This window comes from Apis mellifera, linkage group LG6 (assembly GCF_003254395.2).
Source record: "Apis mellifera strain DH4 linkage group LG6, Amel_HAv3.1, whole genome shotgun sequence".
NCBI classification, from domain to species: Eukaryota; Metazoa; Arthropoda; class Insecta; order Hymenoptera; family Apidae; genus Apis; species Apis mellifera.
The window spans coordinates 8,447,421-8,465,913 of record NC_037643.1 but is presented as its reverse complement, the minus strand read 5'-3'; the positions used below and the strand labels follow the sequence as shown (position 1 = coordinate 8,465,913).

The 18,493-nt window shown below is 38.6% G+C and overlaps 1 protein-coding gene across 1 annotated transcript in view; it reads left to right on the top strand.

The window, feature by feature from the left end:
• The first annotated feature begins 5,994 nt into the window (after positions 1-5,994).
• LOC411175 (protein groucho) overlaps positions 5,995-18,493 on the top strand; it is a 58,555-nt gene continuing 46,056 nt past the window's right edge. The window contains exon 1 of the mRNA XM_394649.6: positions 5,995-6,538. Within this exon, the coding sequence (XP_394649.3) occupies positions 6,473-6,538 (66 nt within the window). The 5' untranslated portion in view covers positions 5,995-6,472. The remainder of the gene's footprint in view (positions 6,539-18,493) is intronic.

Below are 18,493 nucleotides of genomic sequence, written 5' to 3'. Positions count from 1 at the left end.
GTGTCGGTTATCAGAAAGCGTGGAAATAGTGACGGCCACTGGAAACATCGGATCGCGGCCGTTATAGGTGTTTTCGCGGAAAATCATTTTTTGATCGTTTTCCAAACACACGCCGCACCTATTCCCAATGTATACGTATAAATTCCAAAACTGACCGATCTTCGTTAAAGTTTTTATCCGAACCGCGTATATATACGCGAGCTTTCAAAACAGATGAAAAAAAAAAAAAAGACTATAGATTAATATAATAAAACTGTGAATCAACATTTGAAATCAGGATCTTATTATAAAATTCGATCCCTTCGCTATTTATGGACGAGATATTTTTTCATTATTGTTCATGGATTTATATTATTAACTTGATTGTTAAGTATTCGTTCTTAAAATTAAAAAATTAACATTTCCTTCTATCCTATCATTCCTCTAACTTTTTAGAATATAAATTTATATAGAAACGTACCACAAAACAATAGTAATATAAAAAAGTTTAAATTTTATCTTAGATGCAGCAATATCCTAATTAAAAAAAAGAAAAGTCTTCTTTGCTCTTCAAATAGACATAAAAAATCGAAATCTCTATTTCTCGATTTCACGTTTTTTAAAATTTATTCTTGAAAAGTCTTTATTATTTTATTATCTTTAATATCTCTTCCAAGATGCAAATATCATTTCTTCGATCTCTCGTCATTCAAAACAATATCCAGTTGGCCGCTAATCAAATTTATTTAACCGTCCAAATTACACCGTCCGATCACTCGGCGTCGTCAATTAGTCAAATTGGTCGAATAAATATCATTTCGATTAAAGTTTACCGTGGAGGCCGGGGCCGATGCCAAAATTGGCCCGTTTCATAAACCGACGCTGACAATGATCGGTTTATTCGTCCGCTGATAATTATCCGAGCAACAAAACAGCATCGATTACGAGAGATCGGCCCATCTCTTATCCGCGTTTACTTCGAAAAAGAAGATGATTCGTTAAGAATATTCCATCGATCAACATATATATATATATACGTATATATACGGTTACATATACGATGCAGAGTGACGTAGAACGAAATGCTTTCGGCCGGATATCGAGCGGACATGTAGCGGGCGCGTAGCGATTGATGGTCGAGCCAATTGGCAGTCGGGCACTTGGCAAGAATGATGCAATTAACCAATAAACACGTTTTCCAACCGGCCAACTGCACGTACAAGCGTACCTACATAGCAGGACAACTCTGGCCAGGACACAAGCGTAGCAGCCGTCGTGGACGTAGCCGTAGCAGCCGTCGTCGTCGTCGTCGTCGTCGTTGTCAAGAGTCACGTTCCGTGTCTCTACGTCAGACATTCCGCTATTATCTGCCTTCCGTGATCGCATTCCCGCTTTGTCTTCGATCCTGTCGCGATAATTCGACCGAAGTACGATTCCCTGAAATCGAACGCTGCGCCTTCCGAATCTAAATAAACCGGTTTGCGTTCACTACTTCCCGTATGTAAGTATCGTGGGTAAGCGTGCTAAGAGAGTTGATCGAAGCGAGACTTTTTATCCTGTTTTTTTTTTTAAATTCAGAAGTTAAAATCCTCTAAGCTGAATATAATATAATATTGAACGTTGTGATATCGTAGATAATAATGAAAATTCTGACAGGGAAAAATAAATACTCTTTTACGATTGTTGAAAATTTTTTGGATTCTTCGAAATAATTTTTTATCGATTTATAAAATTCATCGAGAGAGTAAATATGTAAAATATATATATGTGTGTGTGTGTTTTTCTTTTTTCTTTCAACGAATCGATAGATTCGCATGCACGTTGCTGCGTGTTGCGCCGGTAATCGCGTAATCTTTCGATCGTGTTAGAAATTATTACGTATGTACCGTGTAATCGATTCGACGTAACGCCGATCAATTTCGCCCCCGACGAACCGACGGAACAATAGACCGATGTAAATAAATACACCGCGTGAACGGAGGAATTCTGTCGGCATTAATAAACCATGCGTTGACAAACATTCGCGTTAAACAAACTATAAACATCGATGATCCTAAATATTCGTCATTCTCATTGATAAACGCGAATCGGCTGCGTGACTGTTTAAATAGGGGCGCACGACGAACGAAATACGGAAATCGATTGGTTTCGAGATCGGCAGCCGTAGCTGAAAAAGGCGAGTTTTGAATTTTACAATGTAAATTGATCGTGATCACGACTTGAAATAATAATGTTAATAATTGCAGACGATATTGGTTGTTGGAATACAAAGATGAAAGAGTACTTTTTAGGATATTTTTCGACGATATAAAAAAATTACGCCGAATGAAATAATATTTACAGTTATTTCTTTAAAAGGAAAGAAAAGGGTATTCTGAATTGACCTGATCTTTTGAATGAAAAATTTATGACAGTGAGCCTCTCATAGAAAAATTTTCTTGCACAGTGGAAATTTGTTCAGGGAGAGAATTAATTGTAAGAAGTTTAACAATAAATATTCTAACAATGAAATTTTTACCTCGAATTACACTAATAAATTGATAATGTATAATAATAAATAATTGATAAATTGATTATACAATAAATATATTAATTTACAAATTGATTGATGGTTAGGAAATTTTGTGAAATATAATAAATGTTTGATTTCAATAAAATTTCTTGCAATTTAAATATATATATACTTATCCATTAAAATTTTTTGTAAATTTTATTATACCTTAAAATTAATACTGTAATCAATCGTTCTTTGGAAATATATTTCGATTTTTGAAGTTTAGATATAAAATTTAATCCTTCGATATATTTTCAAATATCTAGTTTCGAGTTATATAATTAAAAATTCGAAAAATATTCTGTTGAGAATATAATAAAAGATTTAAATGAACTGTCACAAAGTTAATATTGAATAATTTTTTTTTTCTATATTTTAAATCTAAATTTAAATTTTAACTATAAATTAAACACATTGTATATAAAAATTTTTAATTCGTCGTTTTATATTACTTTTATAAAACGTGAGTTACAAAATACGACATTTATTTTCAAAGTGTTAATATATCTTAATTATTAAAACGGACAAAAATGTGTATTAAACGAAATACGTTCTAACAGATTTCTAAGGAAGATGGAGGGAAAGAAGGATCAAGAGAAAAAACAAATCAGATAGAAGAAGAAATAGAATAGAAATTCGTATATCGTAACTATGAGTGTTCATCGCGTAGATTCTAGGAAATAAATGCAAGAATGGAAGGAAAAAAAGGAATGAAAAAAGTGGTAGTCGTTAAAATGTTTGGTAAATACGATGAAATGGGAAATGTTTGAGAAAACGTCATCCATTCGTCAAAACCGACATCGTAAAATGCAGCGTTAACTCGGTTTTGTTTGCGAGAGGAGGCAACCGGTTTTTACTTGCAATCTGTCACGGGCCGTGTTACGTTCGAACATTGAAAACAAGAAAGCGAATAAGAGGTTGAGGAAAAGTGGGAAAAAAAGTGGATCTGCCGGTAATGCAAGGGTGTGATATTCGGACGAAAATATTTTTATCTCAGACTTATCTATTTAAATAACGTCGTCGATACGTCGAAGAAGATACGGCGGAGCTAAAGGAATTTTTCGTATCGAGCGCTCCACTTCGATGACAGGCGATGACAAATATCTCTTTCTCACTGATTCCATTCTGATTTTTAATTGATTACTTTTATTTCCTTTTAGAAATTCTTTTATATCATAATTTGAATCATTGAATCAACCAATCGTCGTGTAACAGAATTTTTAAGAAGAATTCGTCCGATTAACACTATTGCTATTTCTCGATGATCAATCGAGAATTGGCGCTTTGAGGACGAAAGAAAAAGGATAAAAAAAAACAAAAAATTTTAAAGAAAAACGATTCTGCGATTTTTAACATCGAATCGTGAGATACAAATTTTTGTATCTCGCACAGACGAACAATCACGATGCTTTACATATGCGATTTCGCGATCATGAATATTAACGAATTAAAGCAAGATGCGGTTAAATTAATTCCGTAATTACACATTTATTTAATGCGCGTTTTTATAATTTTTCATTATGGAAATCGACGTTTAAAGAAATTCTTTTTTTTGCACCGATTGCGAGAAAAGATTGATGAAATTTGATAGAAATATATATAATTACAATATCCATAATATCGATTAATTCGTTCTAATTTTACCGATTTTTAATTCATTAGCTATGAAATGCCGAAATAAAAAAAAAAATTCTGTAACGTTAATAAAGAATTTCACGTATCGAATGTAAAAAAAAAAAAAGAAAAAAGTAAAATATGAAGAACGAAGGAGATCTTGTTCGGTCGATCTTTTCAAACCCCCGTATATATTCGAAGCAACGAACAGTAATATATTTTACGATTAAAACCGTTGAACGATATTCAATGCGACGAGGCAGCATTCTCGCGCGAAACATTGGCACAGAAACGGTGTACAAAAAAACGGCACCCCCTTGCCCGCACGCCCGTCGCGTAACGATTAGCTCGAATTACAGTCGCTAAAGCACGTTGCTCGGCGCACATTATCCGGCCACGGTGTCATTAGCGGGCCCCGGTAATTTCTTCTTCCATTTGCTCTGGTGTACGTGAAATTTTCGTGACGAACGCGGCTCGCGTGTCACCGCTCGTTAAAAGTATTCGCTCTTCTCGTCTTCCAGCCGAGAAGTCTCCTTTTCTCCCCCTCTCCCCCCTTGTATTTCTTTCTCCTGTTAAATAACGATAAGATTAAGCGTCACCAGGCTGAGTGCAGAAAGGGTAAAGTGATAATAATTGTTTGTAGGGAGTTGAAGCGGAAAGGTCGTCGATGGTTACCACCCTATCCAAAAGGGATGAACGTTGAAGCTTGTAACGGAGTGTGCACGAATGTATACACACACACACGCACACACGTATATACGCGTTGACTGTAGACACATACTCGAGATGGAGTCACTGGGACGAAAAGAGGCTGGAAGGATGGGAAAGGGCATCGTCGTGGTTGAGGGGTAGGATGCGAGGAAGACAAGGTGCACAATAAGTAAGAGGTTGAGAATGAAAGGGTCTGGTGGTGGTGAGATAGCGAGGACGAAAATGAGAGAAACTAAACGAGCGTGACGAGGATGACGGATGAAGCAAGAGCAGGCTAAACTTCAATCCGAGAGATCCGCTGCAGAATGTAAACTAACCGAAAACTGCGGGTCCAAATGGTTGAAGATTTTTAACGATTATAAACGAAACAAGATCGAAGACAAAGGATTCTAAGAGCAAAATAACGTTTATGTTTTTTAACGATGATCTCTTGTTATTTAACTTTTCGTTTATGTTATTGGAGTCGGTAAGAAGTAGAGAAATCATTACGATCGCGTAATTTGATCGCGATCACACTCCAATTTAATTCCTTTCCGATAATTTCACATTAAATTGAGAATTTTCACGCGCGTCCAGACAGAAGGATAATTGTTTGAAAATGATTCGAAGCTTGCAGGTAATTTAATTTAATAAATGCATCGAAGGAATCGTAGTAGCGGCATTCGTTATGAAGCGATCAAATTTGCATGTAATAAAGAGGAAGGTTAACATGGGTTTTCCGGCGCGCGTTAGCGATGTTCATCGTGTCTGGAGTAATAATTTAATACTCGCTCGGCGTAATGCAGCTACAAACTCACCGCAAGATTCACCGCGTGCAAATCTCGTTTTTGTGTAAGTAAAAATGCAAAGCGGATCGCGACGAACGGATTCCCCGTCTAGCTGAAACGTAGCAGAGAGCCGTTCGTGCCGCGCGCGCAACCGACCAGACCGGACGGAAAAGAGACGAACGAGCTAAGAGGCTGATTGTCGGAGGCACAAGTGTGGGAAAGAGAGGAAACAAACGCGTAGTCGGGCGAGAACGAGTGAGACGGAAAAGACGAGCAAAGGGGAGACCACGTGGTGTCGCGGTAAGCAGTGGGAGGGCGTAGCGGGCGACGGTGCGGGAGAAGGAGAGGGAAGAGCTTCCCCTCGACTCTGCGGTTGATTAGTTGATACCCGTCCGTCGTCGAGGGTAGATCGTTCGAAAGTACAAGTCTTACGTGTGCGTGCTATCGTGCTATTCGTATCGTACACGTTAAACGTATATCGTCCATACATATTTTCTATTTTAATCGTACGTGTATATTGTACGTCACTTTTTCTTTCGGTGTATATTTATTGTGAAACAGAAATATCAAGTGAGTGGCTACTACGGAAAAAGAACTCGAAGAAAAAGTGACAGTGCTTAGTGTGTGTTCTCGCTTCGACTCTATTTTTTTTTTTATCTTGTGCCTTTTCCCAGTTTCGTTGTTTCTTTTTTCGTTACTGACCAGTGAATAATAGTGCATACTGGCTATGACCTGGGATACCGCCGGATATACCTGAGGATAACGGAGACATATCCATTACTCCTGACAGGACTTCGTCGTGACGGGAGGAAGCAACATAACCTCTTCGAGGGCCTCTGACGATAAGATGTACCCTAGTGCCAGTATAAACGCTGCGGCAGCTGTGGCTGTGGCAGCTGCGGCACGGCACCCGGTAAGTGGTTTTATTCCTTTTTCTTGCTTGTCGACCTTTTTTTTTTTTTTTTCCCTTCTTCTCCTCTTACGTACACGCTCGATAGGAATGACTGGCACGACCATCGCGATAAAAATAAAACGGTAAAGGATTTGAAGTATCGAGACATCTCGTATCGAGCTCACGAGTCGATCGTTTGGATTTTCGTGTTTAGTCGCGCTGAATCGTGTGATTCGATCCGACGCTACCGACACAACGACGAATTTGACGTACACGTGTGAAATCGTATTTCTTATGTGAAAAACTAAGTTCAAACAAAATTAATATGTAAATATAAACCAAGTTTACGTGTCGTTTACATAATGATTAATTCTCGCATTTCTAATTGCTACTTGTGCATATATTGAACGATCGTTTTTCCGCGAATCGTCAACGTAGCTATATTTTTTTTTTTTTTTTTTTCTTCACTCCAATCGTTTATCGTATACATCTACGTTTCTATTTATCATAGTTTCTATTTATCGGGAAATTATACATAGAGTGACCGGAGGCGATTAACTTGAAACAGTGACCTCGTTACATCTCGCTGTCGATAGTTGGTGATTACTAGCATAAAATAACCGTAAAAATATTTAGATCTATAATCAAATACGATTAACATTCTACCATGTAGTCGTATTTCCGTCGACATTATCACCTATGCACTGTGGATGTATCATTGACATCTCAGACATTTTTAATGAAAATAATGGAATTAAATTTAATTTTCTTAATTAGAATAAAAATTTAGCAATTTAAATGTCGCAAAGAATAAAATTATGAAAATTTTAGTAGATCCATTGTTTTTTCCATTTTTTTTTCTTTTTTTTGATTTTATCAGTTCTTTACGTTATCCCTCTCACAATTCATCGTCTTCTGTTTCGCCGCAGATATCGAACAATCATCGCGTGCCGTATTCTTGCCCATTTGAAAATCCTTTCAATTGTATACGCGCACTTTCGATAAGTATCGAGCTTCTACCTATGCTAATTCGAGATACCGATATATCGACCGGTATATGGATACACCGGGGCCATAGACTTTCTCTACTGTCAGATGGATTCATAGTCCACGGCCCTACCCCACACTATTCCTCTCTGCACTAGCGTTACTCAAACGGAATAAAAAAGGCAGACCTGGAAAGTACTGTCAGGACGTTTTTTTTTTTTCTTTTTTTCTTTTTTTTTTTACAGCCGGACGAACGGTTGCGACGGCAGGCGACTCGCGCGCGCGCGAATACCCGCTCCGCCAGACGGACTCTTTCGGATCGTTAGTCGAATGAATCCGGTCCCGTATTTATTTTCTCTCGATAGTTTACCCACGTTCTGCACCCATCACCCTCTCCACTCTCGCTCCATCCCTCCATCCGCTACCTCCATCACTCTCTTCCTGCAAAGTACACACGCAGCAGAAACTCCGACGCGCGCGCGAGACAGAGTTTGCTCACGCGTCTGTGCGCTAAATACCTGTACGCTCTCTTGTGTATAAATACGTGTCCGATGAAATTGACACGGACCTAATTTTTTTTCCTTCCCCTCTCCCCGCCCCCAGTTTTTTCGGAGTTTTAGTCGGGCTCGCTCCGAATTTACCGTGTGTGCAGGGGCGTGCGCGCTCGTTCACTCGTTCACGAGGCTTCGTGCCTTTGCGTGTGTTTGCGTTTCGCAGCATGGACGCGCGAGCGTACAGACGGACAGTGGCGCAGAAACGGTCGAAAAACGAACGAACGAACGAACGAGCGGAATAGTGGGGGAAAAGAGATCGTGAACGAGAGGGGTCGCCGACGGAATAATATTTGGCCGGCGTGCAAATTTCCATTCGGCCGTAAACAGGCCGCGAGCCGAGGCGGAAAAGCTCGTCGGGGGAACACGACGAAAATAAATGTGTGTATCGTGACCGCCGCCGGCCAATATCCGCAATTACATTATGCTTGCTATATACCGTGCTACCGACGTATCGACAATTACCGACCGAGTAAACGGCGGGAGAGAAAGAAAGAGAGAAAGAGAAAAAGGAAGGAAGTAAATCCCGGATAAGAAGGGACGCCTGTGTCGCGCGGAATCATTTGAAATTGCTGGAACATTTCCAATATGGTATATCGAAAGTAGAGCAGATTTGCTCGCTTTAAAAGGCTGGTTTAGACGATCCATTTTTATTCGATGTCGTGTAGTGCACACAATCGATGTTTCATTGTTCCGAACGTGTTTTCCTCCATCGTTTCTATTAATGATAAATGACACGTTCGATGTAGTCATTTTGAATTAAATAAAAATAATCGAATTCTATGTATATATAATTCTATATAGTTAATAATAAGAAGCAGAGTAATATTAGAAACAGATAAGGAATTTTTTTTGTACATTTCGTTTTTAAAAATCATAATTCCTGTATGAAATTCACGACAAACAGTATATAAATATTACATAGTGAAATAGTATATGATAAATAATGGATCGGATTATATCGCAAATTATACGGCGGTGCGAATGATCTGCGGATGTGGTGTTGATGACTAGTGCTCGAGGGCGAAAGCATCGGATGTTTCTGTTAGGATATCGGTTGCGATTGAGAAACGATTCTAAGAATTCATGTGGAAATTGGAATGCATGAAGCCATGTGAAGATTGAATGCACGATGAGTCGTGATGTCGTGTGTCGTGCATGAAATCTTTAAGAAAGCGATATGATTGAAGAGAGAGAGACGGAAAGAGAGAATCATCGATTAGAATCGTAGAATCGTTTCGAGTATTGAACGTCACAAGAATCTAATAAAAAAAATATATATATAATCATTTTTAAATTTAAAAAGATTTAAAATTTGAAATATTCAACGTATTTTTCTCTTAATTCTTACAATTAAAATTTATACAACAACATATATATATATACTATCACATAAATAACGTTACACGAATGCCAAATAATTTGTGTATCACCCCGTGTACACCGTAAAAACCTGTTCCCTATTATCCGATCGTAAACGATTCTGCGTTTAACCGTACTTACCTACGATCGGTAAGTCGATGGAAAATCGGTTATTCCCGTTTTATCGCCGTTTCCGTAATCGATACCGAGTCCCTTTTTACAAAGATCTGCCTCGAGGTAAGCGCCAATGTACATTATTACATTCCGTATCCCGAAGACGTTTCATTGTCCGTTTCGCCGTGTCGATCGACCGTGTCTTAGCATTTCACATTTTAATCCGGTAATCCTATTAACATCGTAGGATCGTAAAATTTCACCTCCGTTCCCCCGCCACACGGCGGGGGTTATAATTTACAAAGAGGACGGGTTGATTGTTGACAAGTGCCTGCAATGTAAACACAGGTGCAGATCTTGAAAGAGAAGAAGAGAGCTTCGGGGGGGGAGAAAGGGGCGGAGAGAAGAGAGGGGAAAAAAAAAATGGTTACCTGAGTCGCGATCGGCATCGACACGGGCGATGTTTGCCTACCATTGTCGGCTTCGATTGTTTGACTGATTCGTTATCGGAGTTCCTTCTACTTTTATCGATCATTCACAGTTTCGAAAAATATTTTCTTTCTTTCTTTCTTTTTTTTTTTTTCTCGATAAATGCGATTCGTTTTAGCGTTTCGCAAAATTCATTCCTTTTCGAAAGAAAAATTTGAATCTAGGAGATGATTGATTTGAAACGTAAAATTTGGTTGCAATCGATTTTCGAATGATCAATAATTTTGTTATTTGCGATTCTTCTAGAGGAATTACAGAATAGAGAAATTCTTCTTCAATAAGATATTAAGTTGAAATTGAACTTATCAAATTTATTCAAATTCTAAATTGTATTATACATCCGGATCTCATTCCACGCTAATCTTCACTTAAACGAAGATCCAAATTCCATATTTTTTTTCTTATTCTCCCCGGAACACGTCCGCTCAAATTGCTTCGTAATCTCGCATCGATGAATTTAGCAAAGCTCGAAATTGCTCCGTCCATTCGTCGATCCCCGCCGCGTGAAAACCTATCGCCTTATCAACCGATTAAAAAAAAAAGAAAAAAAAGAAAGAAAGAGAATACGCGAAAGAACAAGTTTCTCGTTTCGATCGAAACTACATTTAAAAAACGCGGATCAAATTAAATCCCGCGCGATAATGGAATCGCGGAAGCTTTCCCTTTTCTTATAATTATTATATGGCGATATACGTGAGAACAATTGGTCGCGTCGCGTAATTGTCGTCTGGCGTCGTGTGGAGAGAGAGAAAAAAAAGAAAGAAAAAGGAAAAAGGAAAAAGAAAAAAAAAGGGGGAAAAGCACGCGCGGATGTGTAAGCGCGGAAGCGGGGGGAGGGGAGAGGCGCGAAGAGGGCAGAGGAGAGCGAGGGCGGGAAGGGAAGGGGATATATATTCAGCGGGATCAGGGCGAAATTGAAATCGAGACGAGCGGAACGACGATGGCGGTGGAGATACGCTGGAGAGGGGAGGCGAGGCGGGGAATGAAGGGATTCGAAGTTGCGATTGCACGAAATTCGCGGTTCGCACGGTTGCGAGCTTCCGCAGAGACCGCAATATGCATTGGTAATTACACGGGATGAATTACACCGCGGAATGAGCGAAGCGTGTTACGTGTAATTGGCGCGCATTATAAATCTCGCGACGAGCGAGAATAGCTCGCCACCTTCATTTCGTGCGGGGATCCACGACGGGGTGATATCGCGTTGTCACGTTGTTTTTTTTTTTTTGATAGGGGAGGGCGGTGTCGATTTTTGCCCGCGAGAATCCTTTCGACGATAATTTATCGTCACGTTAGTCGCGTTATATTGCAGCGGATATGGGAGCGAGGAGGGAGGTGGATTTAATAATTTAGGGCCACGCTCAGAGGCCGGTGTTCGGACGATTTCTCACACGATTTTCGAATGTTGGCGAAGAAAATTAGACAGGATGATTTGTTTCGTAAAATTGATCACGATCCCCCTCCCTCGAGTGGCCCGGTATATAAGTGTAATTTAATTTGTTTTAAATCACGGGAACGATTTAATCCTCGATAATGGATTTGAAGCGTTGACGTACGATTCGAGCGTTATCGTTATAAATGTTTCGATTAGCGTCGAAAAGTGTTTAAGAAAGAGATAAAAGGACCGTAAGTGCCGTTTCCTTTTGATGGTTTTATATATATATATATATATATATATATATATATAAAGATACACGGTTCGAGAGAATCGTCGTAGACGTGCTAACTAACGTCTTTTCGGGAATTTATGTAAATACGCGTAAATATTTTTTCAATTTATCTTCTAGCTAGAATGAAGCGTGTAAACGTAACTATTAACACGATTCATGAACTATCATTCATACCACGTAATGCGGCGTTGCGGAATAATTTAGCAAATTAACGATTTCCCGGATATTCGAATATTTCTATTCATCCGTATACACCAGATAAAATCTACCTACAAATCTCCTATTTATTAAATTATTCGCATTCCCCGATATTTTTTTCTCTACCCTTTATCCCAAAATTCGCGAGAATTTTATTATATTTTCGTCGAACCGTCGAGATTTCCGTTCCTTCAGGATCCTCCAAGGGTGAATCCTCCTCATCCCCCGGTTTCCCCGATACTTAAACGCGACGTATTCAAACAAGCTCGGCGGGCTCGAAGGCGCTAAAAGCCTTTCGTGAATTACTAATTTGCATGGAACGTAAACGACCGAACGGAATCTCGCGTCGTTAGTCAACGTAGCGAGTTTATCGCGGTCGTGAAAGCAAAGGCTGAAACATAGGGCGGTAGAGAGAGAGAGAGAGAGGGAGATATACCGTATATATACCGTTGGCCTGCTCTTTGGACACTGCCCTGACTCTTTCTCGAAGCCGAAGAGTTACACCTTTCTTCTGGCACTCGCATCGTGACTCATTTGAGCGGCCTGGTACTTGACCGAGTTGACACAGGCGGTGTTATTGGCACTCTGGAGGGCCGCCAGGGTTGTTTACGTACAAGCTGTACAAATATTATTTCCGGACAAACTGGCTCGCCGATCATTACGAAACTCCAGGCGGAAAGTTTTAACAGCCGAGCGTACCTCCCTCCCTCCACCTCCTCCTCCTTCGTCTCCGCACCCCTCCCTCTCTGCGCACCGCCGTCGTTCCGTTCTCCAGACGATACTTTAAACTTCTAGACGGGGATCGATCGTTAAGATCCTGCCCCCCTCCTCCTTCCCTTCCTTCCCCTCCTTAGTGTTTCCGGGACGACTAATACTTGAACCCTTGCCACTCGAGAATTTCGAGCCGCGGCGACGGCCGAGAAAACGTTTGCGGTTGGCCAATCGGCGGGGACCACGGATTTCTCTATTTTTTTCCGCCTTCGATCGTGTAAAATTGAGGAGGGAGAACGAGTCCATTTGTAATTTGCAACTTGTAGAGAGAATTTGGGAAAAAAGAAGAAAGGAAAGAAAAGTAAAATCGTTGCTTTGATTCGAAGAGAGAGAGAGAAATATTAATTCTATAATTGGCTTCTATTATTTTTGTCGAAATTGCCTTCGATATATTCGTAAGAGGGACAGATGGGGATCAGATGTTTTTATCGCACGTATTCGTATCTGTACGTAATGAACAAAGATGAAAATAAATAGATGATATTGTGCCCGAGAAGAAGTAAGAAGGAATAATTTGAGACGCGTTAAAATCGAACGATCAGAGTAAATAAATAATAAATGTGTTGCACGCGAAACAATTAGATAATCCCTGTACAAACAATTTTATCTATTTAACGAGAAATTCTTTAATTACCCCGCAAGACAAATAATTAATATAAATATTATTACGTTAAACAAGATAAATCTTTCGTCCTTGACACTTGGCTAAATATTAGAAGCTTAAATTTTTGAACCGAGACTCCTATCCTGTTGTATCGTTTTTATCGCGAACCGTATCTTATTTGATTGCAGATAACAAATTAACACGAATCAAGAATACCCTTATTAAACCTTTCTGGCCGAGGCAAACGATCGATCGACGTATTATAGAATTTCAATTCGAAAAAAGGGAAGAAAAAAATATCACGTGTCGTCAAAAATCTCGAAACCAATTTTTCTTTCAAATATTCAAAACTAAAACCTCTCCCCCATTTTTCAACTTACAGTCGCTCGCGTCTTACGTAAGTCACCGAGTTTCCACGTAACCGAAAAGAGAGAGAGAGAGAGAGATGATATTTCGGTTGAAATATCACCGAGAATCTGTGTGTCGTTCTCTCCCGATATTGTCCCGAATAAATCAAATCCGGGCCGGAAATGTCTTTATCGAAGCGATGCGTCGTAAACGCGAAGGAACACATATATACACGAAAATATATCGTATATACACACACACACACATGCGATATCTGGTGCGGATTTGTCTAAAAATTTCCAGAGAAATGACGCAGATCCTCGGTGAAACTCGGCCACGGAAATATCTTAAAGGAGGGGGAAGGGAGTTGAAAAGGCGCGTCTCGAATCGTGAATCGCGGGAACAGTGAGTTCGAATATTCGATGGGGAGGGGAAAAAATCGAGCGAGAGCAATTGCGCGTTTATCACGCGATATCTCGACGCGAATTCGTTCCTCGAATAACTCGTGTCGCGCGCCTGTTTTAAGATTCCGTGTGGACGGACGGTTTATTACATATCCGCGAATATCTCGAGTAGGCAAACACTTTTCGTAAGTTTTCTCGGGGAGGGGGAGGAGAAAGTATATCGATTACGAATTATCGCGTTACTTGCTCGATATACGTATGTGATATCATCATTTCTTACGATCTTTAAATGTAAATGAACTTGAATAAAATATCGAGATTCTTTCTTTCTTCTTTCCTGATTTTAACCTATCGATCCGCAATATTTTTTAAAATATTATGCGGCGAGTCTTTGGTAAAAAAAAAATAATATTTGTTCACCGTGATAGAATAAATATTAATATTATCCGGATAAATAAATGTTAATATTATTCGGCGAAAAAATATTAATAATCGAATTTGAGCTTCTCCCAATTTATTTAATTTCTATAGAAAAAAAAAACTTCTGAATTACTTAAATTTTTTTTAAAGATATCTAATAAAATTATTCATTAGATAGTTTAAAAAAATCTTCTAGATTTCCGGAATTTGGGAATTAAATGCGAGCACGGATATTATTATATCCGATTGCTTCGTTAAAGAAAAGAAATATTGATCTTTGGTCTCGATGAATCATCGTAAAAAAAAAAAAAGAAAAAAAGAAAAGAAAAGAATGATTCATCGTTATGATAAATGTTTGACTTGGACTTATATCGCGCCTCTTCTTCCCCTCTAATTAAATTCGTTAGCGAGTTTTAATTAAATTTATTTTGCGCTAAGCGTAATGCGACGGGCTGAACCGGCGGCGGCGGCGGCACGATTCAAAAATTCATTGTTAATCGGTGGTTGCGGTGCCACGTTCACGGTAGACAGGTCCACCGAGAAATCGGGCAGCGTGCAAATCCCTTGGCTGTAATTGTTGCAAAATATACAAACAGGCCGCGTTATCCCGTTGCAGAATGGTTGCATTATCATACCAATTCCGCACGGTAGCATCCGTATCCCGATAAAAAAGGGGCAACGTTTTATCTCTCCATTGTCCACGATACGAATTTAATCGATTAAGGGGATATATTCCGGCCTGGTAACCAGAACTAATTTTAGTTTTTCGAAAATTTTCAAAAAGAAAGATAAATAAGAAGATAAATATTTGTACACATTATTTAATTTTCTCTCCGTGTTATCTTCTCTGTTGAAAAATTTGAATAATTATTGGAATAAGATTTTAAAATTCCTTTTTCCAAACTCTAAATAATATTGTAGAGCATCTACGTAATCTTGAAAGTTTTTTTCTTCGAAGGATACACAGTGCATATACATAGTGTAGACGATACACGTGTCCCCCCTTAATGCGTTCAATAACAGCCCTGTTGAAAAGCGAGACCGATGTGCAGTTCTTTTTTTCTTTTCTTTTTTTTTTCTTTTTTTTTTACGCCAATTAATCGTATCGTTGGAACAGCCATTCGCAACGCAATCGTCGGCCGAAGCTGCTTCGCGCAAATCGGTATATTAAGAGCGTGAATCGGAAAATAACGTAACCGAGTCACGGTAAATTACGCCGTGGCGCGCAATCTTAGGGTCAGTCATTAGTTTATTGCGGTGCACGTTCGCTGAGGTTACCGCGATTAAGGCGACGATTTAATCAATTCCCCTCGACGACCCCTCGACCCGGTTCGCTCCGTCGAAGAAATCGTTGTCGGAGCGATGTTTCCACGGGTTGGGAAAAATTATGCAACTATGTGTGCAATGCCTCTGTAATTTTTCATCGTCACGATAGAATGAAATGAAATTTCCATTGCGCGAAAAGAAATTAAAGAAAACCTCTTTCGTATCACTGTATCTATTAAAAAAAATTGTTTAAACAAAATATTTCTCTTCAAATTATTATTTCAAATTTCGACGAATCGGGTATCTATTTTTTCCATCAATTTTGGTGAAAAATATTTACAAGATCTCGTGAGATCCCCGTTCTTTATTTTCTTCCATTCGAATCGAAGATGTTTTGCTACACTTTCGAACATCGTCCACGGTCTGTGCTGTGCCAGAAAACGGAGAAGAAACCGCATTGTTGGCGCGATAATACGGGCTAATTTGTAAGGGGCAGCGAAACGTTGGAAATCAAGGAGGACCATTGTCACCGGAGTCCTTGGTCGAACATGTCGAACAAAGCCTCCTCCGACCGGAGGAGTCCTTAAGATCGCCTCATTGTTCATAGACCGTGAGTCCTCTTCCACGCTTCCATGGAAGCGGCCGTTTAGTTAGAAATTGCCGATATTATGCGCCCGACACTTCTTCCTTTTGCGAGGTCGCCAACAAGGGTTGGCAAAAAGGGAAAAAAAAAAAAAAAAAAGAAAAGATGTTGGCTCGTTGTTTGCCGGCCACTGTATCAAATATTTGTCAAGCTTTATGGAACGATCGACGAACGAACCTCGATCGAATTAATTGCCGGCTAACCGAACCGGCTCGCCTCGAAATTGGGTGTCGCCGATAATTTCTTTAATTATCTTATCTCCCCGTTTCGTTCGAGGCGCATACGTGCGATCTCCTATTTTAAGGAATCTCTTGTAAGGAACCTCTTTTAGAAGAGAGTATCGAGTTTTAAGTATTTATAATTGGGGGATTACATAAGGCGATAATTGAGAAATTTGAGTAAAAAATTGTGTATGTAATATAAGTGTTCGTTTTTTTTTTTTTTTTTTAGAGAGATAAAAGATAGAAGTAGATGCGTGTTTATACACTTTTTATTGAGCCGATATCAATGATTATACGACAAATATATACGTGTAATAGGCTAATGCGTTTACATAGTTTGATCTTATTTTAAGATACGATTTCTTTGTTTTAATTTACACGTATCGTATCGTTCTCACGCATAGTCGATATATTAATTGCTCGAGTATGTACAGATATTTAATTGGAATTTAATAGGAATGCACGTTTGAACCACGTGATGTGTATAACGTTCCTCTAAAAATTTTCCTCGGCGAAATAAGAATTCGTATATATAGTTAAATTCGTGGAAATAGTAATAATCTCGGGAGATAAATTTTTTTTTAATTCCATGAATTTGTTGAATACGCGTTGAACAACTATCTCTTGTTATTATAATCGATTCTAGAAAAATATGAAATTATTTCGTTCTTATTATCGTCGTAAAGTGACACAAATATGTGTATATATTGTGAAACTTACTTCAATGAAACGAATATTATCTTTTTATCAATATTTTTTATTTTTTTAAAATGCTCGAAAAATTGAGATAAAAATATTTTAAGAGAAATTTATTCACATTCGTATCGGGGGGGAAAAAAATAAATAAATAAATAAATAAAATAGATAAGATACATTTGTAAGTTTTCTATTATGTTATTTGCAATACATGTCAAAGATTCTGTTTCCGATAATTTCTCATCTCGGAACATTGTTGTTTCGCTTTCATGCCTTGTCACGCAACCGTTTTTACATTTTGTGGCTAACTGTGTATAATCGTTCCACAATTATCGCTGTTCACACTCATCCTCTCATTTATCATTTGCGTATCCCACGCGCGCCCATTCGCGATGTTTATTTTAAACTCTAACACGCGTAGAAAGAAAGATATATAAATTCATTGATTTTTCAAACTTGGATTTCTTCACTTCGAAAACTTGTATTTCGAAATTTGAATTTTTTACCTCTTAGATAATTTCTAATTTTTCTATTTCAAAAACCTCCTCTCATCTTATTTTAATCCGAATAAGAATAATGGAAAAGGAAAATTAAAAAGGAAACAACTGAGCTGAAATTTCGAGAAACGATTTTTTTCATGTTACTTTTATACGTAATCTCATCAAGGAAAATTATTCTAATCAAATATAGTTTATATAAACTATAATTTATCCGTGTAATTGGTGCCTCGATACAAACTATAAATTATATCAATAAAAAAATAATCGTCGTGAATTAGTCACGTGTAAAATGTAGTCATAATCAACGTAATTGTCATTCATATCATCAACCGATTGCTATTATCCCCTCTACTCTACATTTTTGTTAAGCAAAAAAATACTCATTCCCACGATAAAAAAAATATAAAAGAAAAAAATACAAAATATACACAACCAGTTCTGTAATCGCGTGTAAAAATAACGATGAAATTCCCTTCGTCGTGGTCTATCGAATCAGAAATCGAGACCCGGGTTCTGTTCATGGTATAATTAAGGAAGAAACTGGAAGTTTTAAGCAAGCCGGTGAGTAGGTGAGAACAACAGGGTTGCTCCGTGAATAACTGCTCTCCCCTCCCCCGTCGAATTTCCTGCACCAGCCGGTGTGGATTATTGCGAGGGGACGGAATCGACTACGAAATTGAAGGGCTCCGGGCAATTTGGGACGGTCCGCCCTAAAACTGCCGTCAATTTCCG